This window comes from Protomyctophum bolini (genome assembly GCF_963924005.1).
Source record: "Protomyctophum bolini genome assembly, chromosome: 13".
In the NCBI taxonomy this organism is placed as follows: domain Eukaryota; kingdom Metazoa; phylum Chordata; class Actinopteri; order Myctophiformes; family Myctophidae; genus Protomyctophum; species Protomyctophum bolini.
This window is the reverse complement of record NC_137874.1, coordinates 24,241,472-24,264,467: the sequence shown is the minus strand read 5'-3', so window position 1 is coordinate 24,264,467 and position 22,996 is coordinate 24,241,472. Positions and strand designations below refer to the sequence as shown.

The window sequence follows — 22,996 nt, the reverse complement described above, 5'->3', positions numbered from 1 at the left end:
ACTTCTCAATGAGACGGATGTTGAACAATGGAATTCAATCGGATGAAATTATGTGGAAGAGATAGAAATCACTTTCCGTTTGCCTAGAATAGCCTGTGCTTTCTGTCGGTTGATGAGTGATAATACTCAGCTGTACACTTAAGGCCTATTCATAGCCTAGTTTTCGGTGAAGGTGACCGCCAGTTAGTAAAAACGGAGAGATGTGTTGTGTGAGTGGCGACCACCGTGGCGTGACGTCATGTTGTAGTTTTCAGTGGTCCTTTCTTCACCGGAAACCGGACTATGAATTTATTCTTTGAGTAGGGCTACTCTCTTTACACCCTCAGTTGCTTTCAACCATAACTTCTAAATGGCCGCCTGTCCAGACACGGTCCCCGATGACCCACATTGGGGACAACAAACATGTGACACAGGGCCTAGTCATTAGATTCCTGATAAGCTCTGTGCACTACATTGTTGCCTGGAGACCACATATTGCTCTAGTACTACTAGCCCTTTGTGCATTAGCATGCAAGCTGCTGAGTCATGGAGAGAGAGGAAGGAGGTCCTGCCGGTGCACGACGCCGCCAGCAGGCGAGCGGGAACACAGAGGTAGTGCTGCACGATTCTCACTCCATTGAGAATCTCAATTTTCCTCCACGAGAGTTGAGATCACGATACACATTTTTTTGGCTTTTAGGCTATACTTAATTTAAATTAATATATGGAAATAGCCAATTCACAAGGTCAAAACACGTCACATTGGGACGTCACATGGAGACGTATGTTACAAGTAAGACGCCCTGAGGGCGAGAAGCGAGAACATCTTAATACGGCACAGTTAAGAAGCAGGAGTTAAACTATTAATCTGGTGTCTGTGAGGTCAAATGTAGAGTTGCGGGCAGGCTCCATATATGCAGATCTCGGTGATGATCCAGTCTTCTCCATGTATGGTTACAGAGGATTTGATGAGGTCAGCGTCGTGATCTTCAGATATGGAGCGTGTCACGAGGCGTGACTGACAGACTGGAGGTTTTCATAGTAGTCGCAATTATGTAATAACTGTCATGGGCCAAATTAAACTACACCAACCTAATGTCGTGACTGATAAAGAGGTGTAGCTGCTGCTGAAGTGGTTACCGGTTAGACATACTATTGGTCCGACTGAAATTAGCCCGACAACCTACCTCAAATCCTAACCCAACCCTAACCCAACCCTAACCCTACCTCAAATCCTAACCCAACCCTAACCGCAAGCACGGGAACAGCGCATGTTCCACCGCATGTCCGACCGTTGTTTCCGCATGTCTAATCTGTGTGTGCATCCGGCTGAAAGATGCAGCCGTTGGGTTGACATAATATTGTCTCAGTCATGTATGTGTGTGTGTGTGTGTGTGTGTGTGGGGGGGGGGGTCAATTGTCCATTATTATCTTCAATCTGTCATAGAGTAAATAATGGGGGTGGGGAGGCAGTTTCCCTTTCAATTTCACCTCGATTGCCAACATAAAACGTCAGAATGTGACCGAGGGAAAGAACAGCGTGTACCAGCTGTGTGTTCAGTTCACTGTGCACGAGAGAGAGATAGAGAGATAGAGAGAGAGAGAGAGTGTGTGTGCTCCTGGTGTGTGTGTGTGTGCTGCCTGCCCTGCACTGTGTGGAATGATCTACAACGTGTTTAGCAGGGTCACGGTTAGCGACGGCACGCAGCCTTGGAGCGGCACTAACCAAGCTGTGTGTTCCCAACGTAAGTGGATGATGAGTCACTGGGCAGCAGCTATAGCTCAACGGATGATATATGGAAGACGTATAGTATCACGCTTCCCCTATACACAGCCTTCGGAAACACAAATACAATACATTGTTTAAAAGTGTGTGTGTGTGTGTGTGTGTGTGTGTGTGTGTGTGTGTGTGTGTGGGTGAGTGAGAGAGAGAGAGAGAGAGTGAGGGGAAGGGGGGGTCAAAGAGAAAAGTGTCAGGTAATACGTTCGGACTTGGTTTGTGAGTGAGCTGTGACTTCAATTTACAATTTAGGCATTTAGCAGACGCTCTTAATCCAGAGCGATTTACAGTAAGCACGAACAAAAACATGGTAATACATCATATACATATATAATCATGAATCATAAATAAGCTAAGAACCTAAGTAACAGTGGAATATCTATATATTGAAACTATGCATATATACTACCGTAATGTGCCGAATATAACATGACTCTGATTATAAGACGAACCCCATTTTTCAAGACTAATTTGTGGAAAAAGAACATTGAATGTAAACTAGTCTAGTCCCCGATTATCGTCATATATTCAGCACAAGGGTTTATAGTTCTATGTCTACATAAAATGCTATGTAAGATAAGTTGAGCCTTTGCTTCCGAGCCAAGCAGCCTACGCACACAGAACCATGTGTGCTGTACATATATGGAGGGGATGTAGATCAGCACGTACTGTACGTACAGCCACCGTGTGTGTGTGTGTGTGTGTGTGTGTGTGTGTGTGTGTGTGTGTGTGTGTGTGTGTGTGTGTGTGTGCGCACGCGTGTAAGAACCATTATGCAGGGTTACTCGTTTTCCGGCTATGAGACATGAACTCATTGAACGCATTACATAAAAAACATCATGACAAAAGGCAGCAGGAGAATGTGAATCGATGTGTGAATGAATGAGAGAAGATATAATAACCGAGAGAGAGGGGGGGGGGGGGGGGGTGAGGGAGGGCACAGATCAAGCCCCCAGTGAGGCTCTCCAACGTTGAAGCACTCGCCACTACTGGTCAGAGGAGGGACTGCAGGCGGACCCGTGGAGTTATGACTAGGAAACCCTGTGCCGCTGGAGTTTAACATTGAGCGCTCGTTTGCACTTTGAATTAAGGTGACTTCATTGATTGACATCAAATAGGACTTGTCGGCTCAAACCCACAATGCACAATACTTTGTTTTGAAGAGTGTTGCACACAAACGTTACATTACATAAGTTATACAAAACAGCACCAATTCCATTTTCCCCCTCTATATCCCATTCCGAGTGTGTTTTTCTTAGTATGTATAACGTCAGCACCACTCTCAAGTCAAAAAAGTGCAGGCACCCCTGCTCTATTGGTTAGATCAGACCTACAACAAATCATAGCAGGGCAGCCCGCTTGCCTGTCCCTCTACCGTGCGGGAGCCCCTCTACTTTCTACTAGTAATAGTTAGACACATAAAGGTAGACGCCTCTTCCGGCTCTGGGGAATCTGTATCTCGAGGGAAGGCAACAAGCTTTCCCGAGATTCCTTACGAAGCATAGCGGAAGCTTGCCAAGCTTCCAGGTACGTAATGGAAGGGGACGTTCGGTAGGCCAATCAGAGGCGCGACTCCCTCTTTCCCAGCGGCACTTGCTTTGGCAATGTAAACGGAAGTCCCGGAAACGACGTGCTGTGATTGGCCAGTAGTCACTTGAGTGGCAGCGCCGCAGCATGCCTTCAGCACTTCCGCTTGACTTCCTCCTCCCGCTGGAGACAAGTCGCTCCAACCAACTGCAGCGACCAATGAGGCATCTATATTTTGTATATCTATGGTAGTAGTAGCTGGTGGTGTAAAACAAGCGCTGTCTAAAAACTGTCATATTAGCCTACAGTCTCTCCTCGGCTACAACAGTTACCCTATAAACAGTTACCCTAAAAAAAAAAACACAATTCTGAGATTAAATGAGTTAAAGAGTTGATCAGAAGTCTAATATTACCTGAAGGCTGTCGTCTTCCTTCACCAGCTCCTTCTGGGGGAACAGGTCTTTGGCCTTGATGTACTCCAGACTGGGAGGCCCCTCTTCACCCTGCAACACACGACAACAGAGGGACTTAGTGTTGATTTTGTCGACTAAAACCAAGACGAAAAATGTTCGGTCGACTACCTTTTTTTCACTGACGAAAACTAAATGGAAACTAAATGAAAACTAAGCTACGATCACTAAAACTAAGACTGATTAACAATTTCATCAACAAATAAAAACTAGACAAATATGTTAGTGAAGTCATTTTACACTTGGTTGCATGCTGAAAATAGCAGATCTACAAGCTCGTCGCAGCGCGACACGTTGTGATTGGCTATTTTCAGCAAGTTTAAAATCAGTCATTACGACGGCATCAAGGCCAGTCAAAATACATTTTAGTCGACTAAATCAACTGTAGATTTAGTCTACAAAATCTGATGATTGACTCCTGACGGACAGACACTAAGGGGTCGAAAATCGAAAGGTTGTATTCTCTCTTCATGAAATAATAGTTTGGAGCTCAAGACCGGTGTGCAAACTTCCTCTCCTCTTAGAAAATGACAAAGCCACGATGACAAGGAACAAGAGGAAATACATCAGTATATGGGCACATGGAGGACAAATATCTCCAAGTACAGCCAGTTTATTCAATGCAATTTGAAACCACAGGACATGAGTACCTTTGTGGTCATTGCTAAAACATCTGACAAATTACTCTATACGCTCTAAAATATTGCTGAATTCATTACACTACTTGGCTTCTGATCCAAGAAACGATCACATACTAGGGCATGTTCCCTTGCATCATTTAGCAGCTTAATTATTGACAATGAAATATCTCAAATTCAACTCTGTTCACAGACAAAGTGAGAGACTGTTGGCTTATTTGCCAATAATGGAAGCAGAAAAGGCATTTTTAATGAAAGCTCAATGTAACAAATGTTTACTTGTAAAACTAATGCTGGAGAGAGATGCAGCAATTGCATTTCGTAGACTCGGTTGCTTGGGTTCAGGCCATCAGTTATGACGTAGGTCAAACATTGACTCTGCACCCGATGCCAACAGCTGCAGTCTCAGACAACATGGTGGCCAAGTCAGAAATTGTGGCTTTAGAAATACAGGAAGGCCTGTACTTCCGTTTATATAAACTCAGCAACTCAGCAACTTTGGTCCATTATACCAATTGGTTTTGTATTTTATCATGGTATCATTTGAATCGTTGACTAGTCATCTTTACAACGAGGTATAGATTGTAAGCTAGGCACCTAAATCGAGGAGGAGGAACAAGAGATAGGTTTCTCATTACATTACCCATGATACTAATGAAGGCTCTGTTCCATTCTGGTCAAACAGTCAGTCTATTGTTGGCTCACTGGAAACACTCTGCTACACCAAATTGTTCTTGAGTGGGTTCCAAATGGGCCCATACGGGTGTGTAACTCTGAGAGTGCTTGGTTCCATTTGTACACTATCAGAGTAATGGGGGTCCTTGAAATAAAAAAAGTTTGAAAACCACTGTACACAAAATGGAACAGAGCCTAAATTAGTATCATCGGTAAGGAAGTAGGGAAGGAATTGTTATTCTGTGTGCATAATTGGATATAGCCCGTTATTTCTCTTCTCACTCTCTCCACTGTGGGTGTCTGGGCAGCAGATGGTCATCTCCATCTTGCAGGGCCTCCAATCAAACACTTGAGTCTTAGGGAGCTTTATGCTCCACAGACAGACTAGACGGGCACCCTGGCAAAGATAATCTGGGATCGTTAGCACTGAAAAGGTGCTATAGTAGTTTAAAAAAAAAACACACAATCAAATAACAGTTCCTTATAGGCTAGGAGGTCAAACGCAAAGTGCGCTGCACACAATGAAAGCAATGGCGGCCTGGCCCCCTAAAGGCTAATCATACAGACCCCCTGCCATGTGAGGAGACATTACATCTGTTGTCCTCATGGTCTAAGCCAGTGATTTAACCATATCAAGCACACGGCCCACTGGGCAGAATGGGAGGAAACAGAATAACAGCCCCTCCTCACCATGCTGCCACCCAACTCAACTGTCAACTGGGAGATGAGTCAGATGACAGGAGAACTTACAGGCTGTATCTGTGACTATCATCTCTTTGTCATGGTGAGAGGAGGACGATACAAAATAAAAATAGAGAAAATAACCAAGAGCCATGAATTTGAGGATAAGTAAATAGTTTAAAAGGGTTAGAATGGGGAATGGTAATGGTTTTAAAGTATAGTCAACTATGTTCAAGATTGAGTCAAAGCCATTAACTAGAATAATTGCACTATACTATTAATTATTAATTACAACATAGTGGCAAAGCATCAGTTGAACACAATTAACAAAAAATACTTTGTGGTGTGGAATGGAAAGGAAGACACTGTCTTTACTTGGTACATGGTTGAGTAGAGCATCTTCTGATGTTTTTGTCCTCTCTGGATGTACAAGCCGTATCAAACAAAGCTGCGCTTGAATGTGCTAAATCTGAATCCCACTAAAGGGGAAGGGAGCATCACAGCTGCTGCGCTGCATGATGAGTGAAGATGTAACACTTCATTTAGTTTATAGGAGTCTCGGAGAGCCATCATCACAGTGTTCCCCTATATGCATTAGTGTGGAGGGCCCCGCCCCCCACACAATCATGACCAGCCCCCCACAGTAATTTTTTGTCGGCGGCCGTGAATAGGCCCAAATAAATCACACGCGTCTGAACCGAGTGTACTGTACTGTACTTGTACTGTACGCGTGTGTGTGTGTGTTAGGCTGTGCAACGGTGAAACTTGGTGGTGAAAAAAACGGTATTTCCGTGCTTAAGACACAGACATACAGAGGGGCACATATTGCTTCGTATAGGAGTGGCTAGCACCACTCAAAAAGACAAAAACATGTGCGCGGGTCCGATATGGGTCCGACCAACGCATGCACGTTGCGCTGCAGTGCCACACTATCAGCTTCTGGCTAAGGAGAAACACTGCTGTTCATCACGATTGATGAAAGGCTCCATGTCCTCCTGCTAATGTTCAAGCTGACATTGTGTTTTGATTGAAGCACTGCAGGAACCCTCAAGAGATGACGGGGAATGACGAGGTGAATGTGACAAGTTAACAGACAATATTCCAACTGATCCATAGCAGGGCCAATGCAGCTGCCAAACACTCCACAAGGCGTCCTTGTTGTGATACATTACATGTCTCCTTGTAAACGAACAACACTTTTTGCTTCCAAGTCAGTACTCCGGCATCGCTTGTAAACCTCCATATCCGGTTGTTAATCTGTCTCAAGTCCCTCTATTACATACAAACTTCTTAAAGTGTCAATATGAGCTCTGACCTAAGTCAGCCGATGTGGGATTGAATGATTAGACAGCCTTGCGTCAGCAATCTTTCCACTTTCTCGTGAGCCTAGACAGGGTTAATATAGGACCACGGGCATCAGTCAAGAGACCACCTGGACGAGTCAGGTTATTATACAGCAGGTGGATATCGTTCACCGTGTTGCTGGGCAACTGTCTGGAAGGACGGCATTTAATTGAAGAATAGGTTCATTTGCTATGCTTGGGGAATAAGATTTGTTGGGATGTGCCAGACAGAAGCCATGAATTATGTACCCAGTTAATGGTAGTAAGCAGCACCCTCCCAGAGATGTGATGCCAGTTACCGGAAAGGGAACAGAATTGGAATTCACTCTTAGCACACAGTGTACCGTGAAGGGAATACGGGCCAGAACCAGGCTCAATATACTGTTCTATAAACCAGGAATGGGCGATATGACATTTCTGGCCGATAACGATATCCGATTGCTCTCATGGCCTTAAACCGATATAAACAGATGTCGATATAATCTCATTCAGTATCAAAACAAAACAAAAAATTTAATTTTTTCCATTCCTCCATTCTGCTTATATAAACAATGAATTTGAAAAAGCAATGCCTCTATATTCCAAAACTAGGGATGCACACAGCTTGAATGAATGTAGTTGTCACTTGTCAATGTAGTCAATGTTGTTGACACTTTTAAAGCTTCCCCAGAAAACACAGATAGATTCTGCAGCTTTCATAATCACAAAATACTTTTTCAGGCTTTTTTATTTTAACATAATTTTTACAAAATAAAATATCGGCTCAAACCGATGTTATTTTGATATCCGTTGGATATTGCATTGTCCAATAGCGATATGATGACCATGTAATTGCCCATCCCTACTATAAACCCATCACCACACTGAAGAGATGGCAGGGTTAGGCACTAGTAAACTATGTTGCATGTTGTTGGATCAAATTAGAAAAATCAGTGCTGTAATTATTTTCCACCTTAAAACCTGATCATCATCAGGTTATTATTATTATAATATAAGGAAGAATTCTTTCAAAAAAAGCGTACAGTATTTGTCAAAATGTTGTTTTTATGTGGACATTCCCAACAGTCCATTAAGTGTGGCTGGTGATGGGTGGTTATCCACCTGAACTGAAGCCGCACCAACAGCTGTTGTTGTATGATAAAGGGGGAGGGGTTAGGGTTAGGGGATGATATTGTGATTGACACCATCAGTTTTTTTTTCATTGGCACGTTTGACTGTCAAGGTTTCAGCCTCCAGGAAGAAACCCTAAATACAAAGGGAAGACATTGAGTAATAAGTGGCACTAGTCTGTCTTGTAGGAAGGCCATTCCAAATGCACTTCTGAATAGATACAACTTTGTGCCACACGACACAAAATCTCTGCTGCCAGGTTACACAAACAGTACTAACAACAATATTGTGTGTGTGTGTGTGTGTGTGTGTGTGTGTGTGTGTGTGTGTGTGTGTGTGTGTGTGTGTGTGTGTGTGTGTGTGTGTGCGTGCGTGTGTGAGAGAGGGGTAGTCCATGACATGCTGTCCCCAATCAGATCCAATCAAATTACCACAGCTTTGACAGATTAAAAAAAAAAGGAAAAGAAGAAAGAAAATGCTGTGTTTTTTCTGAGCTAGAAAGATGGAGAACATCATGTCCTGAGCCTGAGTGTTTTTGCCTCGTCACTGCTCAAAGCCTCCACACCCTCCCCCCACCTTTGGCCAGCAAGCAACCAAAAATGATGTACCAGACAGACTGCTTCTTGCATCAATCAAGTGCTTGTTAACTTGTTAAATATTTGAGTGTACAGTACCGCAGTGGTTCTCAAAATGTTTCATGTCAAGGACCCCCAAATTGACACTAATTAGCCCATGGACCCCCATTTGAAAGCACAATATACCAGGGATCCCATAAGAGAAGATTTTTACGGCTCCAGCAGTAATTCACAACCATTTTCATTTAAACGACCCGCAGTTTGACATGCATTAGGCTACATTTAATGGCATTTCTGGGACCCCAAATTTATTGTAAAATCAATGTTAATTTAACAATTTTCACAATATGTACAAATGGAACCAAATGGACCCTAACACTCAAGAGTTACAGACAAATAAGGGTCCATGTGGTTCCAGCTGGGGACCCCCTGGAACTCCCTCTGGGTCCCCGGAACCCCACTTTGAGAACCACTGCTGTACAGTAACTGATAATTGGACAAAACTGAAATAATGTCCATTTGGAAGTGACGGGGCTATTTAGTCGTTTTATAATTTGCCGAAAACGAATCAGTTTTGTGAAAACATGAATATATGAGACGACCACGACCACCCCCCCCCCCACCTCCATTATATTGACCACTATACAGGACTAAAGGGACAAGATTGGAGTGTTTGAGAGATGGATACAACAGCATACTTTTCAGAGTTGGAGGCTCCGTCTCTTAATGGAAACAAATCCTGCCTGTTAAAATAGGCAGCATTAAACAGCAGGAAGCCATCAAGGGCCGTCCTATTCTTAAGTTAAGAGTAAAACGTTGCCTGCTAAGCCACCGTCTTTTGGCCAATTCGGGAGGCAACATCAGAAAGCCCTTTAGGATATGACACGTGTAATTGATGTAAAGCACTTTGTGACTTCGTCTAGAAATGTGCTATATAAATAAATTCATTATCATTAATACCTCTGGGAACACTGTGCTGTTCTTATCTACCAGGATACCAACATTTACTTAACACTCATTATGCCCAGGACGTGTCCACACGTGTTCATAATTACACCCATAGGAGACCCTATAATTTTTAGCCCACGATTTTGTAACCAGAGCCTTTGCATACGCCTGTAAGGTCGTTGAAGCTATAGGACAAGTGCTACGGTTAAGTGCTACGGGCACAACGTGTTGCAAGGCAATGCATCTTGAGCTTGTAAATGGGCTATTTTTGGCCTCATCGCCACAACAAGCTAGTCAACATCTTGCTGAAGGGTGAAAGGCCAAAATAGATATGTGGGTGAAAAAAGGTGAAAAGGAGACAATCCAGCGATATATTATTGTCCTCCTCCTGATGCCCTGATCTGTGTCACCTTATAGCTTTTAACCACATTAACCATTATTTTAAACTTTAGCTATTGAAAAATAGCAGATCTACTGGGCAGATAATGGGCCTTGATATGAAAAAGTTTGAAAACCACTGATTTAGAAGACATTTTGTAGAATCTGGTCTCAGGTCTCCATGGGCTAAGAGTAGTCTGTGGCGCTGTGTGGCGGTGACCATGGCCTGGTCTCGGTAACACAAGTCGTTGCCATGGGCTACACGCGAGGGCCACTGCTCCTAGTATGCCAGCCTTGGATTTAGCCTGGAACAAGTGCAGGGTACCAATGTGGTCTCAAAAAGGGACACAGACAGACTGACACTTTCGTCCCCTCAGAAAGCTCTTGGCTCATGTTGCATTCCTGATTCGTTTAGCCCATGGGGTATAATGGCGTCCGAGTCATGGAAACGGTCCTCAATTCAATTAAGAAGACTTGTTAAGGTTCTCTTTGTGGTGATTACAGCTGGAACTTTGTACATAGTGTTTTATATTTGATGATATTGTATTTGTGTTGTTTTTATGCTATGTTGAATTGAATACATACGACTACAATGGGAAAAAGTTCCCAGGACTTTTTTTGTGTTATCCTTTTAGCTCAATTTCAGACTGTACACTGTGCTGTTTACATTTCTGTCTAATAAAGTATTCAATCAATCAATCGATCAGAACTGACGATGAAAAAAACAAACATTTGCTGATGATTCTTGGCTCTATAGTTGGGTAATATACTTCCATGACCACGGAGAGCTGTTTCTCTGTTTCTCAGTGGATTTATCATCTATGAAGGTTAAAAAACAACTAATTGAGCCCCCCAAAATGCCCCCCAAAATTCGTGAGAGCCTCAAATCTATATGGCCAGCATTAACAATCAAAAAGGCAAACATTTCAAAATTTCATTATGCATTTTAAGTAGCATGTGACGTGTCAAACTAGGGGGTTTTCATGATTCTGAATCAGCATTAGCTTTGCACAAAAAAACACTCCTTGGGCTCAAAACGGCCATAGCCACTTGCCCATGTGATGACCTCATCACATTTGTGATGACAGCTATAAGTCTGTATGTGTCTCTGATGTCTTGGTACAGATGGTTAGGAAATTGAAGAAAAATCACGGCTGCTAAAGAAAAACACATTTCATAACTTCATCGTGCCCCTAAAATGATGTGTGTGCTACTAGATTTTTCAATTTAGGAGCACACATGCTACTTGGACAAATACTAAGCGTCAAGCCCTGCCTACAGTGTACAGACACCACACCAGATAGGATTTGCTGATTCAGCAGAAACACAGGCAGTAAAACACATTGAAGTGAGATTGTAAATTGTGTAGTGCTTATAACCTATATTCTCTATTCTTATTGCAGTTTGTTTCTCTTTACTACGACAACGTACAGACACAAAAAAATGATTTATACTTTATGCATGTACTGTATGTCCAACATTCTGAAAATGAACTTAACTACGACAACGTACTGTAGAACCATTTAAGAAGTGCTGCATTTATTAACGTATGATTAAAAGTATCGGGTTTGACAAAACAAGTGGCAAGTCTGGCATATATAAATCATTATACCGGGTGCAAATGTTAACTGGCTGTAAAGATAGCAGTCGGCATCCTGATTTGAACTTGAATATTGATGCTGTGCATGTAGCTTCATGCGTTTGCAGCTTACTTTTTGTAGTGGTGGCATGCAGGCATGAATAGGTTGAAAGCAGTGGTGGAAATTAAGCAAGTACATTTCCAATTTCCAATACTTTTACTTCTCCTCCACTACATCTCAGATCCAAATATTGTACTTTTACATTTTACCGGTATTTTAAAACTTTAGTTACTAGTTACTTACTGTAGATTTTGATTAATTATTATAAAACATAAAGTAACCACTTTAGCCCTATACACAATATCTACAGGCTTGTAGATAGGCTATTTTCAAAAGATTATTACACATAATAAACGGAACATTCTGCACAATGAGTACTGTATTTTTGGCACTTTTTAAAGTACATTTTGAAGCCAATACTTATGTACAAGTCATTTACTCACGTAAATTATGAATTCCAAACTTTTACTTCTACTAGAGTATTTCTATATTGCAGTATTGATACTTTTCCTTAAGACATTTAGTACTTTTTCCACCACTGGGTTGAAAGGTAGACGACACATGCTGTGTTTAAGGGATCTTCTAATTCACTCATCTCCTCTACCTTCTACCTTCTGTGTGCCACACGTATTCTCTCTAGCCTGCCATCATCCATGGCATTAAATATTTCAGTCCTGGTCACTAAACTGCCTCCCCCTGGCCAGCCGGGGCGCCTGATGGAGGGGAAAGGAACTGGTTGGAATAACGTGTTCCTTCCACGCGCTACGTCCAACCAGGGAAACTCTCCCCTGTCAGGTGTAAAGGAGCAACTTGGACACTCAGGCATGAAGGATAAAAAATATATATAAAAAAAAAGAAAATACATTTCAGTCGGCTAAATCAACTGTAGATTTAGTTGACTAAAATCTTATGATATGTAGGCGACTCAAACTAGACTAACATACACCAAAACATTCCAGGTGACTAGAATATGACTAAAACTAAATGAAAACTATTCAAGAAGACTATGACTAAAACTTAAATCGAAATTTGTTGTCAAAATCAAGACTGTCTCTGTGGCACTTTGAGGGCACTTCAGATGCCCTAAACTAGCTGTTAAGTCATGGCCCCTGTGGATGAAACTAAAATAAAACAAATTGCTGTGAAAATCAACACTGCCCTGTACATCTGGTTAGTGTGACTCTAGTTTTTGGAACACGAGGTCTTCCACTGCACTCCTAACTACACGCCCCTGACTCTCATCATGGCCTCTCACGTGGCTCGCAGTCTTCGATCAGAACAGAGGTGTGAAATAGCAGCGAGGTGGTTGGTTGGGGGTGGTGGTGTTGTGGATAACCGTAGTTTTCACCACATGGATCAGAAATAGCAGAATTAACACAAACGACTGACATGCGCCGTACCGTGGGAGACTACATCAGTTACTTAATAGCTGCAGCGCTCGCTCACGTGTGTGCCCGGCGAGTACCACTCCCCTATACCCCATCCCCCCACTGACACGCAAACACGCACGCAAGAAGCTGTACAGTGGCGCAAGCATGAGTTGTTTCTTCCAAACACGCCCATCATTCCCAAGCCCCACACACACACACACACACACACACACACACACACACACCGGCACAATGAACAGACAAGACACACACACCGCCACAACCAACACGTTGCTCACTAACAAACGAAAAGGTAGCAGGAGAGAAAGGGACTTACGAAGCAGTTTAGCATAGAGCAGGCGACCCTTCCTGCGAGGCTCATGATGATGATGAGGGATAGGTGGAGGTGGCGCAGGGCCGTGCCTGACCCACACGCAGCCTACGTAGCAGCAGCAGCAGCGCGACCGGAGCACCACCAACGGCAGGCATAACCATTCTTCTCCCCCGGCGGCGAGAGCCTCTCCCCCACTCCACGACGGCCCTGCCTGCTAGACCCCCCTCTCTCCCACCTCACCCCCCCTCCCCTTCAGCGTCTTCTCCCCGGGAGGTGGTCCCAGTTGCCCCCCACCTCCCAACAAGATCAGAAAGCACGGCCGAAGGAAGCCCCTATTGTGTGGCCACCAGGGTGATAATGGCCCATGAAAAAATTACACCCACTGTTGAGGAAAATAACGGAACAAGAAAATACAGAGAGCCAGAGCAGCAGCGAAAGCAGGTGCGCCTTCTAGACTAAAGCGTAGGGGATGAGGAGACCGCGTGTTAAGAGAGGAGAGGGAGAGAAAACAGAGGGGAGGAGGACAAGAGGCAGGGAAGCGACTGATGCTAAGCTCCACCTCTCTGCATGCCCTGCATCTCACTGTTGCACATGCTCACGTCGCTCCATCTCGCTCTCTCTCTCTCTCTCCCCTCCTCCAGCACCCTGAGGATGCGCCGTCTGCCATGCGCCACGTTTTACATCCAGCACACTCCGTTCATAAGGTTTTGTGCTGCTCGTATTAAACATAATGGCTTCTGTGAAAAACGAATCAAAACGCGAACATAAAGGAGCTGGCATACGCAGTCAGTACATGTACCGGAAAGGAGGAGGGGTGTGCTGTACAGACAGACACGCCTCACGACTAGTGAGACAGCCGCCGGGCAATAAAAGAGCGACTCATTTTGGGTCATGGTGGACGATTGCGATTCCATCATGTGTTGACTGTGTACGAGTGCAGTAGGGAGAGAGAGAGAGAGATGGCTTGCATGGGAAGTGAGTTTATGCAGAGAACCTCAGTGACACAGCATTCTGCCTCTGTCTCTCCTTGCCAGTGTCTGTCTGTGTAGCTGCGGTATATAACTGCAGCCGCAAGCTCCTCGGTTCCCCCAAGGGAGAAGGTAGGGTGTGTATGTGTGCGTGTAATACAGCACGAAGTATGCTTGAAGGGGCAGACAAGCCCCTCCTCCTCGCACGGTCACGGTCCCCCCCCCCCCCCCCCCCCACGGGTAGAGTCGTGACTGGGGAGCTACTTCTGCACCATGTGCTAGGGATAATAGGATGCAACTCCATGGCTAAGACAGGAGGGCATGAGTTGAATCATTTCTTTGCATGCCAAGGGTTCGTTGACTGGGTGGTAATGGAAAATGCATAAGCGTTAATGCTTTGCGGCATAAAATAGTCACACAAGTTGGATTCTGTGGGCCCAATACCTAAACTTCTTTGACTCTTAACCATTTTGGAAAAAACATTTTTTGAATATTTCAAACAGCCAATCTACAAGCTTGCAGCGTGTTGATGTAGATCGGCAAGTTGAACAATATGAATCGTTTTCACTAGATCACTAATCACTATATAATCATTAATAGTGATTAGTGAGTATACAGTAGGTAGAGTATGTGTATAATTGTGAGCTTGTAGATCAGCTATTTTCAAATAGCTGAAATGTAATAGTGTAAAGGAGTAAAAGCACAATATTTGCGGAAAGTACGCAAATATTATCTATAATATTATACGAAGCTCATTTTGTAGATCTGCTAGTAGATCTGCTATTTTTGAAAATTCATGGAAATGTGGCGCAAATCTTTGAATATATATTCTTTCAGAGCGAACATTTTTAAGTCAAATCTTTGCTTCTGGTGGTCCCTGGAACAAGCTATTTCCAGATTGGGGTCCTTGACATGAAATAGTTTGAGAACCACTGACATAGAAAACTGTCATGATTTAGAAGACATTTGTAGAATTTGGACTCAGGTCTTAATGGGTTAAGCAAATGTACTTCACAACTACCGCCAGAGCCATAGAATAACACAGAGTTACGACATTGAGGGGGCAGAAAACAGCCTGGTCACATGGTCCATGTGAGCCCATAGACTCCAATGCATTCCGTAAACGTCCGGCTCTGTTTTCCACCACGGCCCACAGGTTGAGAATCCCTGACGTGTGGCACTCATTCATGTGTACACCCAGCCACCCACTGCACTCCACCTCATCCTGTAAATGGTTCAGAGCCGTCCACTGCAGCAAAATGCAATTCTGCTAATTAGGCACTTCCACAGCTTTCCGTTGCATGTGCCTCTGACATGTTTACGTCCCACAAGCCATCTGAAAGTATACACTGCGGACAGTGATGATTTAAACGCTGTCGTGCTAGCTTTTGAGCATAGCACTTTTTTTTATGTGCTTGGGCTGTTTAGTGCATGAATGTGTTATGTGCCGTGTACGTGGGAGTGGTGCAATAGGGGCAAACTGGAACATTCAACTTGTTTCTTGAGATATTGAGGCATTATTAAAGGCACTTTTCAACCTACCTTCATATAACTTGTCCTCACTAATGTTCATTTTCTACTCGTGTCCGTGTCTCATGGGAGGGCTGTGGGCAGTTCAGAAAACCGTCCACCAGTGACATCATCGATGGCGAATTCAAGCTAATAGATTCTATTCCTGAAAAGTTGCAATGCGAAAATGGAAGCCAAAAATGGCAACTAAAAAATACGGGGAAGCAGCTTTTTGCTTCTACGGGCCGTCGGCATGGAACAAGCTCCCACTGTACCTTTGTCAGGCAGCCTCTGTAGACATTTTTAAAGCACAGCTCAAGACCCACTTCTACAACATTGCTTTTAATTGATCTTTTATTTTTTGTTATTCATGTCCTCACTGTATTGCATTACTGCTTGTTTTTTTTAATGTCGTTGCCTTGCTTTTCTTTTTTATTCGCCATTGTTCTGTAAAGCACTTTGAGCTGTCATGAAAGGTGCTATACAAATAAAGTTCTATTATTATTGTTCTCATGAAAATAAAAATCTGCCTAATGATGATGTCACTGGTGGACGGGCTTCTGAACTGCCCACAGCTCTCCTATGAGACAGAGTGAGTAGGAAAGAAAATGTCGTATTTTATCATGAACATTAGTGATGACCAATTATATGAAGTTAAGTTGAAAAGCGGTGAAGTTGTCCTTTAATCGCTGCAGAATGATCACTGCAGAATTTCAATGATTTGGGGGTTTTGGTTGAATTCCAAATAATGACTGTACTTGTTGAACTTCCATAAGTGTGCTCTCACAGCGAGCGTGGCTGGAGGCACTCCCTTGTTAAACAACAGCAACCCCACTAAGCTTCTTGTGCAGACATTCTGGCTCCTTAATGACATTTGGCCTTTTGTACATTGTATATACAGTAGCCTACAGTAAATATACATATATCATTGCTGTCGGGAGGAAACCACCTAACTCCACTTTTGATTATTATGTTTCGCATAAATCAGTGCTATTCCGTTTAAAGTATTGAACCAATGGAAAGTATAAAAAACGCTTTGGACAAAACCTCTTAACACAATATATAAAGTCAAAACATCAACTTTAATGAGGCAGTATTGCCAAAAATTAAGGTTCTCTTAATTTCCTGAACAATGAACATTTTGGAGTTGGGAGGTTTCTTCCCGACAGCGGAGATAGTGTAATATAATATATACACTATAGGATAGGACCGACAGAAACGTACTCTCATGGAGCAGCTTACAACAATTCCTTTTGAGGGGCGCCAAGTCTATGGACTTTTAAAACTCCGCCTAGTGGCCATTTTTCGCCTTGGTTTTAGTCGACGAAATCAACACTGCTCACAGCCCAGCCCTGCAACAACAGTCAGTCAGCTCCAGTCCAGATATGGTCCCGTGTCTCATGTTATTTTAGGAAAGGAGGGCAGCAACTCACCCAGGCAGAAAGCCTGGCTGGCATGTTGACACACAGTTACAGTATGTATCTTACTGAGAGATGAGTCGTTAGGACTACAGGCTTAAATAAAACTGAATCCAAATGCACACGCACTGTAATTAATGGGGAGAAATACAAGTTTTGAACATATGTTTGCATTAAAATGTGTATGCAGCTCAAAACTCAAAATCCTAAATGTTTTAGTATGCATGTACTGTACTATGTACAAAATGTCATAACACAGCATCTGCATTACTTGTGATTCAAAATTAGTGTATATTGGCTATGGCAGCCTGCTAAAACTCATAATCAAATTAAGATTCAAATTCAAAGTCAGAAATGGTAATTGGTGCATTTACGTATAAAGATAGCCTGATGAAGCCGCATAGGCCGAAACGTTGCTATTTCCCTGTAAATAAAAGTTGGTCACTGCATTTGAAGACAGTGTGCGGTTGTTTTTCCTTGTGCATTTACGTACTTAAATCCCAAAGCGCCAGTTGCAATGTGCATCACATTCACCCATTCACACACTGATGGCAGAGGAAACCAAGGCACCAATCTGCTCGTCAGGAGCAGTTAGCCCCCTTGTGGCCCCTGAAAGATTCTTTTTTTTTTGAGAATAATAAGAGGGCTAATAAAAGTTACAGGTATGGTGTGTGCGATATTAATTGTGAGATTACCATAATGACGGTAATCATTAAAGGACCACTTTTCAACCTATCTTCATATAGCAGGATAATATGTCTATACAGCTCATTACTGTGCGGAAATATACATAAATCTTCGTGTTTGAGCACAAAAAGCATTTTGAGAACCCACAAATGTCAGTGCTTGGCGCGCACACTGTGCAGCCCCCCACACACAATCATTCTACAGCTGTGGCCCCCGGCCTAATCTAATTGAATACCCCCGAGTTAGCGGCTTTAGTATCTTGCTCAAGGAGACTTTGACAGTAATCCAGGAGGAGCCGGCGGGAATCAAACTGGGAGCCTTCCGATCCCCAAGTGGCCACACTACCTCCTGTGCCACTGCTGTATCATTGCGACCGTATAGGTCACAGTTTACTATGAAAACCTGCATTCCATGTCAGTCAGTCACGCCTCGTGTCAGTCAGTCCGTCATGTGTTGTGACACACTCTATATATGACCGTCTCCATAGATGAAGATCACAACACTGACTTCATCAAACCCTAGAGAGCCATACATGGAGAAGACTGGATCATCACCTAGATCTGCATATACAGTATGGAGCCGGCCAGCAACTCTACATCTGACCTCACGGACACCATGTTGATCTGACCTCATAAAACCCTTAGATCTCCATATATGGAGCTGACATAACATATGTTGATCCTTCCCCACTCGTCATTCCTCTTCGATGTCTCCCTTTTGACTCTAAGATGGCCCTGCCCCAAAGTCATTAGCGCAGACGTGCCCGGCAGAGCCGGCGAAAACTAGAGTTCTCAACAGGCCCGGAAATTAAGGCCCGGCCCTACCTGGGCCCTAACTGGGCTGGCCCAAGGCCCCGCTTGGCCTTACTAATTAGCACACATTTTACACCTACCTGGCCCGAAAACTTATAAATGGGCATTCCCAGACGTGTTGTTTCATCAATGTACCATCAATGGTACAATGGTAAATTCTAAATTTAATCTGTGTACTCGTCTCACATTCAGTAGTGAAAACAGAAAAAAAAAAAAAAAAAGAGTGTATTTATTTGTTTGATTGAATACTTTATTAACAGGCTTTGGGTCAAGCCCCTGCCTAGGGCATAGGCTTGTTTCCATGATGGTGTTCTGTATAATATCAGAATCAGTTATCGGCCTGTATCACCCTGCAAATAATCGTGCACCCCTACTGTAGTTCCAATACCCCACGGTGCTTACGAGGTGGCCAAGCGATTCAACCAACACAATTGGCAATCAGACAATCGCTTAGAGCAGTGGTCCAATGTCCAATGTATTTGTTTTGAAGTTCATAAAGTTAACATAAGCATAACTAAATGCATGTGAAATTAAATAAAACATTATACTTTTCAGGATTCCAATTAAAAATAGCAGATCTTCAAAGTTTAGAGCTTGTAGATCTTGCTACGACAGAAATATGTGGCCCTCTGGAGTGAGTGTGGAAATATAGTGGCCCTCTCTATTGTCAAAGTTGCCCACCCCTGGCTTAGAGCAGAGGCAACGTCAATGCCAGGCGAGTGCCCACACAGAGCAGCGTGGGCACAGCATGCCATCCTAGTTGGCAAGCCACATTGGATGGAATAAGTCATCAATTGTTTCTAATTTGCACAGACACAACACATGTTGGTCCAAGAAATGTGGTCTTATTACTGATGGCATTCAGGCCAGAAGCAGCGTTCAGACAGTTTTGTAATGGTTGCATAGTTCCATACTTGGCCTCACTGTCGGACAGACTTCTATCAGGAGTAGCAGCTTCATCCTCCTCCATGTCTCTGAAGCCTAACATCATTTTTCAGAGACGGCATGAACTTGGGAAATGATGGCGTGACGAGTGGAAAATAAATGTGTATTATAAATATAATTCACTCACTCATATCAAGAGTAGAAAGTCTGTTTTATAATATTGTCTATCCTGTACACCTGTGATGTGAAATTATAAAACTGAATCTCAGTTACTATGATAAATAACTTATTTTAGAGCAAGCAGTTGAACAACTGTATAAAATAGAAACCAAAAGTTTCTATTTTACACTGCTCTATTCAAATAAACGATGCCCTTGACAGTAAGGAAATGTAAACTCAGTCAAGTGGCAGACTGGCAGTCTGTAGCAGGAAATTGGAGCGACTACAGCACACTACCATGATGCAACATGTCTACCTCAACTCTCTGTCCTGTCCTCTGCTAACCGCTACTAGCAATTCTGCAGGTTAATGAAAACAAGAGCATTTGACCGGGGGTCAAACAGCACTGGAAGCAAAATGTCCTTTCATGAAGAACTGAAGTGAAATCATTAACTGAAACCTGGAATTAACCATTCAAGGTGTAACTGGAGCCACGGAGCAGAGTGTCTGGTTATCTACCAGCTGAAGGTATTCTTTGTCTCGAGCCTAGAGAAAACACACGCGCACCTCATGCACACACAAAGGTGACATCATCATGAAGGGGCAGTAACTCGTAACGTTGGACCTCAGGAGTGCCCGAAAAGGTAGCCGAGCAGCGTGCCCAAGGAAGGCAAGAAAACAACCCCATTGTCCTCTTTTTCCATGCTCGCGTTAACCTGTCGACAATGCAGCAGTGTGAACCGAATACTCTCCCACTTTGTTAGGGCCACAAAAGGCAAACATGGCACATGGAGGCTGGGAAGCAATTAAATGCTGCTTCACAAGGCTGGCTTAATGGGATCATATTACTTGGAACAACCATGGCTATAATCCCATCTGAGAAAAACAACACAACACCTGGACATACTGTACTGAGAGAGCCAACATTAGCAACTGACAGTGAGATTTTGGTGAAGGCCAAACGTTAACTGTGCGATCTAATTAGACCGCAATCTGCTTCTTTGCCGTTGGACAGTGACAGTACGGAGACCTAATGGATACGAATCAAATCTTACAAATGACCCCTCACCCCTCACAAATCCGTATTGAACGCAGTTTGTTGACTAAAATGCAGATCCGGGGGCTTATCGTCTTTGCTATTACAACAGATACAACTTAAATAGGGACCCCCTCATCGGATGTAAGTGGAGATAGGTCAGATTTTGTTCAGAGTGACTCGGTAAGCACATTGTTTGGTTATCAGGCCGCCATCAATTAAAGCTTAGACGAGCCGGCCTGCCTCCTGACGCACAAAAGACTGAAGCCCATGGTGCTGTACCCAGTGCTTCTGTGAAGCCAGTCAACCAAAACTCTGGGTCACAAATCCCCCCGTTACACTTCCCATTCCTGTCCCATAATTGCTGCAACCAGGGCCTCTGAACACCATTTTATCAGTGCATCTTGTTGTGCCCTCTTCATACAATTTAGGCATCTTAATCCAGAGCGATTTACATTTAAGCAATAATAAAAAGCAAAGCATACATCACATAAAAGTAGTTATCATGAAACATGATACTAGTATACAGTTATGGGACTGTACACAATATATTCCTCTCACTTTCAGAATCACCTATGGCATCTGGCACCCTACCAAAAGCTTAGGTTGCACTAGGGATGCACTAGGGATGCACCGAACATTCGACCACAGAAATTATTCAGCTGAAGTGTGGCAAAAATGCATATTGGGTAGGTATTCGGTTCGCTTGGTTGTGAAAACCAACCAACGCTATTTTAGTGCTCGGACAGACAGACCCAGGGCAGGGACACACATAGGTGTCTATAGGAGTGGTTGCACCACTCAAACATTATATCCCACACACTGTCTAACTTAACAGCATTTTATTGAGCAACGTTTGGGTCATTCAGACCTTCATCAGGCATATTCCTGATTTTAGTAATAGTGTGTGTGCACTGCATATAACTGTAGTTCCCTTTTCCAGAAGGTGGCATTAATATTTCTTGTTGCGGGTTAATTTCTCATTGCTTTAACCTATTGAGACCTGAGACCAGATTCTACAAAATGTCTTCTAAATCATGACAGTTTTGTCATTAGTGGTTCTCAATCTTTTTCATGTCAAGGACCCCCAGAATGTATTTGGCCGCCGACCATCACAAAATATTAGGCGACACAGATCTCAGGTCTAAATGGCTTTAATTATGACTTTTTCTGAGCAGAGGCTCTGAATTAAATTCCATATACACATTTGTCCACTAGAGGGTGGTATTTCCACAGAATGTACAATGAGTGCAGTCCCCTGATGTAAGGACATTCAAGAAGAGATAAGCAGTGTTGTTTTACTTAAGTAAAAGTATCGATATGAATTCAAAATTTTCTTGAGTAGAAGTACAAAAGTATTGATATAAAAATGTACTTAAAAGTACCAAAAGTAGAACGTACTCGTTATGCAGAACGTCCCATTTCATGTTTTCAAATGTATAAACATCTTTTGAAAATAGCTGATCTAGAAGCTCACAATGCGTCGCATCGCAACGCATTGTGAACTTGTAGATCAGCTATTTTCAAATGGCCGAAAATGTATATAGGGCTTAAGTGGTTACTGTATGTTTTGTAATAATATTCAAAATCTACAAAGTAACTAGTAACTAAAAGCTGTCAAATAAATGTATATTTGGATGCAGGATGTAGTGCAGTAGAAGCAAAAAGTTTTGGAAATTGAAAATACTCCTACTAGTAAAGTACAAATACCTCAAAATTGTACTTTCCACCTCTGGAGATAAGAGCCATTCCATTTCTCAACCAGCCCCACGTCAACCCCTCCCGAAACGGACTGATGCCTTGATCATGAGTTCAAAGTCAAAGTCATAAGATTTGTCACATAGTTATGTTGTCACTGCAGTTATGTTCTCTGCATTTGACCCATCTCTTGGAGCGGTGAGCCGCAGCCAAGGAGCAGTGAGCTGCAGCCATGCCGCGCTGGGGAATCATTTGATTAGTTGATTTGACCCCCCATTCCAACCCATTGATGCCGAGTGCCAAGCAGGGGGGCATTGGGTCCCATTTTTACAGTCTTCTTTGGTATGACCCGGCCAGGGATCGAACCCCGACGTCC

The 22,996-nt window shown here is 43.2% G+C and overlaps 1 protein-coding gene across 6 annotated transcripts in view; it reads right to left on the bottom strand.

The window, feature by feature from the left end:
• Positions 1-22,996, bottom strand: part of mtmr4 (myotubularin related protein 4) — a 71,475-nt gene that overhangs the window by 40,267 nt on the left and 8,212 nt on the right. For 4 of the 6 annotated variants that reach the window (XM_080779541.1, XM_080779543.1, XM_080779542.1 and 1 more), the window contains exons 1-2: positions 13,452-13,645; positions 3,700-3,789 (exon numbers count right to left, since the gene is read on the bottom strand). In XM_080779541.1, coding sequence (XP_080635667.1) covers positions 3,700-3,789; positions 13,452-13,496 — 135 coding nt within the window. In that variant the 5' untranslated portion in view covers positions 13,497-13,645. Of the gene's footprint in view, positions 1-3,699; positions 3,790-13,451; positions 13,646-22,996 lie in introns of those variants that run through there. The other 2 variants (XM_080779544.1, XM_080779545.1) reach the window with 1 other exon arrangement.